Source organism: Drosophila busckii, chromosome X (assembly GCF_011750605.1).
Source record: "Drosophila busckii strain San Diego stock center, stock number 13000-0081.31 chromosome X, ASM1175060v1, whole genome shotgun sequence".
Lineage (NCBI taxonomy): Eukaryota > Metazoa > Arthropoda > Insecta > Diptera > Drosophilidae > Drosophila > Drosophila busckii.
In genome coordinates, this window is record NC_046608.1 from 11,777,405 (window position 1) to 11,788,111 (window position 10,707).

Consider the following 10,707-nt stretch of genomic DNA (forward strand, 5'->3'; position numbering starts at 1 on the left):
TAAATATTAATTATGTAAAAGCGATGACAAGCACTAAACAAATAATGGCAATTGTACTACAAGTTGTGGTAAACAAAGCGCTCGAGTGACGTTTTCTGCCAGCTTGACATTGCCGATTGTTTGAATGATAAGCGAATGTCTGGTGAGCGTTTTGCTGCTGCTGCTTATCAATAATGTTTGTTGTTGCTTTAATTCGAAATTCGACTGCGGGCGGAATTGTGTGGCACTGTTTGCAAAGCTCAAGTGTATGAGCAGCTTATGTAAAAAATGTGTATAAGAACAATTGAGCTGCGGGCTTGAATAATTATAGACTACATTGAGTCACTACAGCAGGCGCTCGCTAAAAGAGTTGCGCAATCAATAATTCTACAAATATGTATTTGTTATAGTTTTGCATTGTAATTATCCACTGATTGAGCTTATCTTGTGTGCATGTCTCACTGATGAACTTGACGCCATTTGTTTCGATTTGCAATCAGTGTTAGCTAATTCAATTGCGAATGCATGTCGTGCGCAGAGAGCTGATTGATCTGACACTCGCTCTGACACACAATCAGCCGAGTGTGCTCACTCGCTCTCACACTCTTATCGCTATGACGCTGCGTGCTCAACACTCAAATGTTCTTCAAATGACTTTTGGGCTGTTTGTGAGCTAATTCATTTGTTTTAAATATTGATTGATTGAGAAAAAAAATGCTGTTCTTTTTTATTGTTATCTCGCTCGTTTAGGCTAAGGCTAGTTAAGTACTTAACACATCACAGATTGTTATTTCTAATTGGTGGTTTGGTCTCTAAGCATCATTCACTTCTTCAGAAACACCTCGCTTAGCTCCACATCTTTAAGATTATTGAGCGTCATGCTGGCGGCAGCCTGCGAAGCGCGCATCTCGCGTCTGCCACGCCTACCCAAGCGCCAATGCTCCTCAATCTGCAGCAGCGTGCGGCCGCGCGTCTCCGGCACAAAGCCATAGATGAAGACGGCCGCCAGGAAGGACACCAGCGCGTAGAAGGCAAACAGATTGGCCGTGCCCAGCAGCGCCTCCATGTTGGGATAGATCTTGAGCATGATGAAGGCCAGAATCATGCCAAAGAACACAGCAATGCCCGAAGCGCTGCCTCGCACGCTCTGCGGAAACACCTCCGATATCATGATGAACGGCAGCGTCAGCATGCCCGTCGTCGAGAAGACTATGTGCAGTATGATGCAGGCCACAGGCAGCCACGACCAAGTGCCTACGCTGTCAGGGAACCAGCCACCAGCGGCTAGCAGCAGCATGCACAGGCCCATGCCGCTGGCGGAGAATATGCCGGCGGGACGGCGTCCGAACCGCTCGAAGATGTGGCTCATAAAGAAGGTCGTAATGATGCGTGCCACGCCCAGCATGACGGCCACCAGCACGGGATCGATGCTGACGCCCGCCTGCTTGGCAATCTGCACGGCGTAGACGATGATGACGACCACGCCGCAGGCCTGCTGGAAGCCAAAGAAGCCAATCATCATCAGCAATGGCTTGTACACCTCGGGACGCTGTATGGCCTGGCCCAAGGACTCGCTGGCCGCCGTATCGCGACTGTTGTCCGCCGTCATTTTCATTTGCATCAACTCCGCCTCAAACTCCGGCACGCAATCGTCATCTAGGGCAAAAAAGTAATGGGTAAGCTGTTAGCAAGCTGAATAATTATATTATAATTCAATTTGCTTAATGGCCTGGTTAACTCACCACGGCGTCGCAGTCCGCGAAAGTAGCGCAGCGAGCGTCGCGCCAACGTAACGCGTCCTTTTTGTAGCAGCCAGCTTGGTGACTCGGGCATGGGCAGCACCAGCAATATAGCAGCCAGCTGATAACAGCAACTGATGCTGGCAATCAGGACAATATTGCTGCGTATAAAATAGCCCAAGCAATACATCAGCAATATGCCGGAAGCGAGTCCTATCGAAGTGCCCAATATGAGTCTGCCTCGAATCCTGGGCAAGCTAATTTCCGCCGAGTAGACGCCCACAGGCGAAACAAACATGCCGATGAGTATGCCCCCCAAGGCACGTCCCACCAGCATTTGTGCATAGATATATTGCCGCTCGGTGTGCAGAAAGCTCGTGGCCAGCAGCAGCCAGCCAATGAAGCCAATCAAGTTGGTCAGCAGTATCGTCTGCTTGCGCCCAATGCGATCTAGCAGAAAGCTCACCAGCAGACCGCCCAAAGGACAGGCCATGTTGTTGATGGAAGCTGCAGCAGACAGAGAGAGAGAGAAGATAATGAGTTAGTTGGGCAATCATATGTTAAAAGTGCTTGTAATCAAAAGCAGCTTGCTATGGCACTTAAGTTATTCAAATTGAAGTTGCCGTTAAAGTTAATTGCTCAGTTGCTTTTCTTTTATTCTTTAATATTTAGTTTACAATGCAAAACTTTGCAACTGACTTTTAAAACCATAAATTCAATAAATAAATAAGTTAAATATCAAATTCATTAAATTAAATACATAATATCTTCACATTAGTTTCATGATTTTTGCTAGCAAGCATAATTTTTTGCATTGTTTGTTTTTTTAAATTAACACACAAAATATTAAAAAAAAAATCTAAACAGAATTAGGTTTTCTTTTAGTAACCGCACATATTTTTATTTATGCAGCTTATCTTAGTTCTTTTGTAATTGTTGATTATATATTTTTGTAATTTTAGCTTTCGAGTATTAGATGTAGTTTAGTTTTGCTCCGTGTTAAATTTTAATCAAATGCACTTTGATTTACACTCTTCACTTGCAGTAAAAACTGCGTCATATATTTTTCTTCATTAATATTTCACAAAACAAAAAACACTTACTGCTTATAGCAAAAAAAAAAAATGTGTAAAAAAATGTATTTGTTATTCTTTATATTTTCTTTTTGTTTAAGAACCAACTCACCAAACCAGCTGGCCTCATCTTTGTTTAGCCAAAAGGGCTGAGTCTCATCGCGCAGCTGATCGAGCGTCACCGACGGCATGCTGACGACCATGCCGGAGCCTAGGACTCCACAATTGCCCAAGATGACCATCAGCTCCTGGCGCAGCACCGCCACATGGCGTTCACCCAAGGGCAGAGCGCTCTCCTTGCGCTTGCTGCGCTTCTTCGCATGGCTGACTATGACTGGAGCTGGCTCCTTGCAGCTGATGGAGCTGATGGGCTGCAGCTCCTTCTGATCGGTTGCAGGCATTGTGTGCGGTAAGTTGAAAATTAAATTGCGAATTGAATTTATGTGCGTCTGTTGGCCAAAGCGCGACTGCGTTGACTGCCCGCAAGTGAATGCGAAGTTGCTTTAGTTTGTTGTAAGTACTCTTGTCTAATTGAAGCAATGACAAGTGGAAACTTCCGCGCTATTGCCAATCACAATTGAATATGACGATGGCACCGAACTTTAATATCAATTTCATAAGTTGGCGCGTCAAGCGCCACGCAGCGGATGACGACAGAAGTATCAGCAACAGAAGTTCTAACTGTCAAAGTCTCAATGTGTGTATGTGTGTGTGTGTGTGAGTCTGAGTGTGTGTGGGTAACTGTACGTCAGTAGAGTCTAGTTTGCTGCCCTTTGTTACTTCAGTTCATAGACATTTGTTGAGTTTATTTGTTGCTTATTGATTTGACGCTATCGATTGCAATATTTATGGGCACTCTATGGGACGAGCCTCTCTTTTGTTCATTGGCATGCCACTTGGCAATTTCTCAATTATTCAATTTGCCAAATTGCTAGCCTCAGCATATGGTTCTTCTTTCATTCGCTTCCGCTGCTTTCATAAATGCCCAGCTCCTGTCGCTGCACTCGCCTTCGCTCTCTTTCTCTCAAACACTCTCGTTCTCTCTCTCTCTCTCTCTCTCTCTGTCTATTGCTCTATCTCTCTTTTCTTGGCAACACTTGTCGCACGTCTGTTGCGCTCAACGCTTGCCAGGCAACTGACTGTTATTTGCTGTTTGCCCTCTCAACAAGCAACAAAACATTTTTGCAGCCGCTTTTGCACTTTTTCTTCTACGACTCTTTTGTTGTTGCTGTTGCCACAGATGCTGACTGCAGCCAGTTACAACTCGTTGTTGCCCTTTTTGTTGTTGAATTTGTTGCTGTTGCTGTTGCCGAGTGGCAATTAAACAAATTGTTTGCACGCTCAAAACGCTGCGTATACTTAATAAAATGCCTGCATTACGTATACGTCCCGCCTGCCGCTCACATTCACTAGTTTTTGTCCGATCGAAATGGCAATAAATGCATTTTAATTATTCCGTTACGTTAACTGCCTCTGCCACGCCCACTTATCTGCTAAAACGCTTTTGAACGCAAATATTTGTTTTTATAATGAGCAACGAGCAAAAATAAATAAAAAGCATATATCGCAAAATTAAACTAAAATATAAACAAATGGCCAGCAGCCAAAATTCAAAGATAGTGCACAAATTGCAAATACAGTGAAGCTTATTAAAAAGTTTTAATCGCGATGAGACATTTGAAAAATTTTAAATATAAATATGCATTGAAAACTTGTTCCTTAAAAAGATACACATCTTTTTATACTAAAACTGGTTTGAAATTATGCTTTTGTTTAACAAATATACATATAATTTAAATTAGTCGCTATGTCATTTTTAGAAATCACATTAATAAGTTCATTCACTTAGTTAAAATAATAATATTATAAAATACTTTTGCGATCTAAATAGGTAAATTAATTAGCGTGCGCACACTGCATCGATTTGGTTTTTTGTTTCTTAGCCACGCGTCTTGATTAATTTCATGCTTAACTAATTAAGACATGCATAATTAACAAATGACGATTAATTAAGCTGCAGGCTGATAAGAAAAATAATGAAAAAGCCCGCAAAAATCGTTATTTACTTCATATCAACAAAACAAGAAATTTAATTAAACCAACACCAGATAGAACAGCAGCAATTACAACAAATATTGATAAGCAGAGCAGAGCCAAAGTTATAGATAACAAAAAAAAAATAAATAACATCACATACATATCATTTGATTTACCATTATGTTAGCTGATTTATTATTGGCCAGCAACATGAAAAAAATAAATAAATAAATTATCACACAAAATTAGCCACACGCCATGCGCGTGAATTTGTTACACAGTCATTGTTTACACATGATTAAACGCACATCTTTCTACGAAGTGTTCTTTTTTAATTGAAAACACATATATTAATTTAGTAATAAGCAATTGCCGCTTAGTTAAAGGTAGCAATAATGTTTGCTAAATTATTTGGCAATTGACAAAGCACTGAGCACGTTGTGCATGTATTTATGGCTCAAAAGAATTTACCTATGCATGCTTATAGTATAAATAAATACAGTATGCCGTGGCTGCATGCATATGTTTTAGTTTAAATATTTACATATGTAAAACCAGTTGTTTTCCGTATAAAATACCATAAACAATTGCATAAATAAATCAAAACATGCAACAGCTGTGCTAAGTATGCACAACTACAATTATATTTTAATTTAAAATTTAAAAATACGTTGTGGTATACATAGCACAAAGCTAACTGCTATATAATCTCTGCTCCTAGCACTTACTAATGGATGATACTTGTCAATTTACAGCTGGGAAAACCTGTTGTGCTTTTGCGGCCTACAGTACTTAATGCTGGATGATACTTGTTAAAATAGGCAGCCCTGGCAATGAATAAGCTTGTTGTCAACTTTTTATTAATTTGTTGAAAAAGCAATCCAAATTACAGCTGAATAATGGTGTTCTACTTCAAAAGCGCTGTGGTGCAGCCACCGGCTATGTTGTACATGGGACGCGATAAATATGAGAACGAGGAACTCATACGCTGGGGCTGGCCCGAGGATGTGTGGTTCCATGTGCACGATTTGTCTTCCGCACACGTTTATCTGCGTCTGCGTAAAGGACAAACCATAGATGACATACCTAGCGATGTGCTCGTAGATGCGGCACAGCTCTGCAAGGCCAACAGCATACAAGGCAACAAGGTAAATAATCTGGAAATAGTGTACACCATGTGGGAGAATCTCAAGAAGACGCCCGGCATGGAGCCCGGTCAGGTGGCCTATCATGATGAGAAGGCGGTGCGCAAGATACGCCTAGAGAAGCGCGTCAATGAGATTGTCAATCGCCTAAACAAAACCAAATCCGAGGAGGAGCATCCAGACTTCCGTGGCTTGCGTGAGAAACGCGACGCTGCCGAGCGCCAGGACTCAAAGCGTGTTCAGCGTGAGCAGCGCGAAAAGGATAAGGAAGCGGCAAAGCAGCGTGAACTGGAGGCAGAGCTACGTAGCTATGCGTCGCTTCAAAAAACTGAAAACATGCGGACCAACCATGATGCCGGCAATGAATCTGATGATTTTATGTGATTGCCATGACATCCTCTGCATTTATTTTTAGGTTTTTATTTTTTTTTTTCTGTGTGTGTGTGCAACACAATTCAAAGATTACTGTAAATAAAAGCAACTATTTATACAATGTTATACATGTCGCTGTAGCGTCAGCTGCGTTTTTCTTTGGCCTCAGGCCTTTCTTAGGTCCTGCTCCTTTGTTATCCTTCCGATTCCAACAGGGCAATCGTTTTCGTGCTGCTGTGCATTGCATCTATCGAATTGCATACAAGGTTTTCACAAAATTGTTTGCTAGCAAGTTCGTTGCTTCAGTCTTTTTTTGTTTACATTTTGTTTGGAAAATTTCCGGCTATACCGGCAATTTTCTGATGTACCAGGCGAACAGAAGCAGCAAAAGGACACCAATCCTAGTGCACCCCTTAGGATTGGCCTGCGCAAGTGCAGGGATGCACAAATGCAGGGTTGCCCAAGTGCAAGGCAATATTTTTGAATTTTTAGCTCCAGCGCCTCCGTTATTCTTCCGATTCAAAAAGGATTTGCATTTTCGCGCTCCTGGGCATCGAATTTATCGAACAGCATATCAGGATATCTAGGATTGCACAAAAAATTTTTTTCAAAAAATTTGCAGGGGTCAGTCGCAAAAAGTAGCCCAAAAACACAAAATGTCCTTTTTCTCGGAAATGTAAGAACTACAAGGATGTCCTTTGGTGTCCAGGTAGTGCTCCTTGAGAGCTTTCAGAATATACAACTCAAAGGACGAAAGTCCTCACAGGAGCTGAGAGAAACGTTATTTTTCGTACACAGAAAATGAGCCATAACTCCCGAATCCTTTCCAGGATAAGGACGAACCAAACGATGTCGTTTTAAAAGGACTATTATCCTGCAAAAGGACATCAAGATCATCCTTGTAGTTTTTGAGATATAGTGGTATTTGTGATTTGAAAGCATTTTGCGACCAAGGATTCGGAAATTTTCCTCTATAAATTACAATAACAACATGTAAACTTAAGGCAGGGTCCCAACAAAAACAACAACAACCATTTCATCACAACAACAACAACTGACTCTTCATCGACCCAATAGTCCCGAATAAAGACAACAACAAACCATTACACAACAGCAACAATAACAACAACAACAACCATTACAAAAACAACCACTATTGGTCTGCACGGCAGCCACCATTGATTATTGGAATGCGCCGGCAGCAACAATGATTTTGGCTGCACGCCAGCAGACATTGATTATTGAATGCGCGGCAAAAACCATTGATTATTGAAGTGCGCGGCAAAATCATTGATTATTGGACTGTACGGCAGCAACCAATGATTATTGGACTGCACGGCAGCAACCATTGATTGCCGCGCATTCCAATAATCAATGGTTTTGCCGCGCATTCCAAAAAACCATTGGTGCTGCCGCGCATTCCAATAATCATTGGTTGCTGCGGTGCAGTCCATACCCAGCTGATAGTCCCTTTTAAAACGGAATCGTTTGGCACTAATTTCGTCCTGATCCTGGCAAGGATTCGGGAGATATAGCGTATTTTCTGTATACTGAAAAAGCCGTTTTTCTCAGCTCCTGTAAGGACTTTCGTCCTTTGAGTTGTATATACTGAAAGCTCTCAAGGAGCACTACTTGGACACCGAAGAACATCCTTGTACTTCTTACAGTTTCCGAGAAAAAGGTCATTTTGTGTTTTTGGGCCACTTTTTGCGACTGACCCCTGCAAATTTTTTCAAAAAAATTTTTTTGCAATCCTAGATATCCTGATATGCTGTTCGATAAATTCGATGCCCAGAAGCATGAAAATTCATGTTCTTTTTGAATCGAAAGGATAACGAAGGAGTGGTAGCCAAAAAACGATGAAATTTGGCCTTACAAAATGTAAACAAAAAAGACTTAAGCAACGAACTTGCTAATGTTTTTTTTGTGCGAATATGGATATCCTGGTATGCAGTTTGATAGATTTGATGACCAGGAGCTGAAAAATGCATGTCCTTTTGAGAAAAACTGGCCAAGGACCCAAGAGAAAATGACTATACTCAATGCCAGAATAAATGATTAATATTATTGAACAAACATAGAATTTAATTTGCATCGCGTATGAACAGCTCGTCCAGCAGCTCGGCCACAAAGCGCGCATCGACCACCTGCTGTGGCATTCCCAAGGCTGGTGGCTGTGCCGGTGGCTTCTCGATCGCTTTTACTCCTTGGTACTCATGCTCAAGACAAACAAGTGACGGCCACATCTGTGTGGTGTCTTCTCTATAAAGGTAGACATATTCGCCCTGCTGCAAAAGGGGCATGTCTACAAGCGACTGCTCTGCTGCCAGCATCGCTTGCTGCTGTTTGTTAGGAGTAGGCGCACGCTGGCGCAAGGGCGAATGGCTGCGCGCAGTCATTGGACGTATTTGCAGCTGATGACCCCGGACAATCAGCTCCACAGATCCCGTTTGCTGTGTAGTAGCAGTTACGCTGCATTTTTTTTTGGCTGATTTTGATTTTGATTTGCCGAGCTTGCGCTTTGGAGCGGGTGCGGCTGTTGCATGCGTTAGGCGCACTTCTAGGCTGCCAGCATTTGTGGTGTAATTGATGCTTTGAATTTGATGCGGTGAATTTAAGCTCACAGCATTGCCGGAACGTTGAGAAGAATACATTTTACCAGAATTGGACGCATAGCTCATTTTGCAATTTAATTAATTTTTGTTTTTTTTTTTGTCAATATTGAAACTGTTAGCAGCTAAAAATTTGGTGAGCGACTGACCAAGCAAGCGCAGCACACTTACTACTTACGTTACTATACACTGTATTTAAGCTTATTGTTATCGTTATCGAGCGCATTGTCAACTGTCAGTGCAGTTTTTGAAGTTCCAGATATAAAGTGAAATTACATACCGAAAATTGTATTTCTGAAATGGGTGCCTATAGTGAAATGTTAATGGAACTGGAGTCCGCTGAGAATGCTGAGTTTCAGCCAGAAGTCCAAGGCAAGTGACAAAAAAAACATTACTTTGATTTAATTCATTTAATTAAATGTTGCAGCAGCTAGTCTGGCATTAGCCATGCCAACCACTACTGCTGATGTGCCATTCCTTAATATGGCCTTCAATCCCATGTTGCTGCCGCAGGAGTCGCTGCCGCATGATTTTAAGGCTGGCTTTGTATTTTCGCCGTGCAGCTTACCGGCTTATCGAAGTGCCGGGCACATGCGCAAATCTCCTTACCAAAGCTGCAAGGAGCTGCCGTATGTTCCTCCTTTATGCGTAGGCCAATGGCTTGAAGGCGTCAAGTCGCCCCTGTATTTCATGTCGCATTTAAGTACCATAATGTTCACAGTGGAGCAACCAGAACTGCCGTTCATCATTTTCCAGCTGCAGCATCTGTGCGAAACGGAGCGCATTGTGATAGACAAAATTCAACAAATTGCACGACAATTTCCGATTTACTATGAAGATAACAAGTTGGCGGATACGGATTATATGCCGCCAATGAAAAAATCTCGCCTTACGCCGTTTAAGCCCGCGTACATGCAAGAGCAAGACTATCAACATTACATGAACGATGATGGCTTCATGCAATCGGCTGCAGTTATGCCCAAAGTATGCTACTCCACGCTAAGCGGCAAGATGCAGGACATAATGCTGGTGCTAGATGGACTGATTGTGGCCAATGCGCAGTTGACTCACGAGCTGCTTGATCCTGAATTTTCGCAGAAGGTGCAGGATCAATACACGGAGCTCATCAACGAGCGTCACCAGCTTTTGAGTAACTTAGCTGCCACAGCGGTTGCTGCACGTTGCCAGGGACTGTTGTTGCTGCTACGCGATGATTAACATATATTCAATACATTATTTTCACAGATCATGCAATTTATTCAAGTATTATATGTATATGTATTAGTTTTTGGGGAAGTTTACGCAAGTGACAAGCACATAGCTAAACATTGTATGCATCGTGTATTAACGACTACATAAAAATTCGTTATTTAAAAAAAAAATTACAGGAGTGTCACAAAAATCACTGGAGCCTCAAAAATTGCGTGCCGCTGTTCCAATGTTCCAATTCTTTACGCGCTTCCAACATTGGAGCAACGGAACTCACTGTCACCAGTGATTTCTGTGTCCGCTCCTGTGTGTTCCGTCCATCCTTATAGTGTATATGTATATATGCATATCTGTTTGTTTGTATTTTTTTTATTTTGTTGCTAATAAACGTAGGACGCACTATTCGAGTAATAACTCGGTTTATATATTGATAAATATATGCTTACATTTGTATGATTATTATAATAATTGAAATTTCCACGTTTTTGTAAATATATACAAATTAAACTGCGCGCCAACGACGCAAACAAAAAAGTATGTT

The 10,707-nt window shown here is 41.9% G+C and overlaps 3 protein-coding genes across 3 annotated transcripts; 2 read left to right on the forward strand and 1 right to left on the reverse strand.

Moving 5' to 3' along the window:
- Positions 1-684: 684 nt before the first annotated feature.
- Positions 685-3,933, reverse strand: LOC108607252 (facilitated trehalose transporter Tret1). The gene is made up of 3 exons (XM_017997935.1): positions 2,904-3,933; positions 1,722-2,225; positions 685-1,635 (listed from the first exon to the last, which is right to left on the reverse strand). The coding sequence occupies exons 1-3, from the start codon at positions 3,190-3,192 to the stop codon at positions 803-805; spliced, it is 1,626 nt and encodes a 541-aa protein (XP_017853424.1). The 5' UTR covers positions 3,193-3,933; the 3' UTR covers positions 685-802.
- A 1,708-nt stretch (positions 3,934-5,641) lies between these two features.
- On the forward strand, positions 5,642-6,446 carry LOC108605981 (coiled-coil domain-containing protein 25). The gene has a single exon (XM_017995804.1). It carries the CDS (start codon positions 5,728-5,730, stop codon positions 6,355-6,357), a length of 630 nt encoding a protein of 209 aa, XP_017851293.1. The 5' UTR covers positions 5,642-5,727; the 3' UTR covers positions 6,358-6,446.
- Positions 6,447-9,183: 2,737 nt separating this feature from the next.
- Positions 9,184-10,653, forward strand: LOC108605795. The gene is made up of 2 exons (XM_017995598.2): positions 9,184-9,329; positions 9,388-10,653. The coding sequence occupies exons 1-2, from the start codon at positions 9,257-9,259 to the stop codon at positions 10,173-10,175; spliced, it is 861 nt and encodes a 286-aa protein (XP_017851087.1). The 5' UTR covers positions 9,184-9,256; the 3' UTR covers positions 10,176-10,653.
- The last annotated feature ends 54 nt before the right edge of the window (positions 10,654-10,707 follow it).

Excerpts from the sequence above, each read along its gene's own strand:
- LOC108607252 (XM_017997935.1), bottom strand. The coding sequence starts at position 3,192 with ATGCCTGCAACCGATCAGAAGGAGCTGCAGCCCATCAGCTCCATCAGC. Across the intron at positions 2,226-2,903 it reads AGATGAGGCCAGCTGGTTTG|CTTCCATCAACAACATGGCC; the intron begins GTGAGTTGGTTC and ends TGTCTGCTGCAG. Across the intron at positions 1,636-1,721 it reads TCGCGGACTGCGACGCCGTG|ATGACGATTGCGTGCCGGAG; the intron begins GTGAGTTAACCA and ends TTTTTGCCCTAG.
- LOC108605981 (XM_017995804.1), top strand. The coding sequence starts at position 5,728 with ATGGTGTTCTACTTCAAAAGCGCTGTGGTGCAGCCACCGGCTATGTTG.
- LOC108605795 (XM_017995598.2), top strand. The coding sequence starts at position 9,257 with ATGGGTGCCTATAGTGAAATGTTAATGGAACTGGAGTCCGCTGAGAAT. Across the intron at positions 9,330-9,387 it reads GTTTCAGCCAGAAGTCCAAG|CTAGTCTGGCATTAGCCATG; the intron begins GCAAGTGACAAA and ends ATGTTGCAGCAG.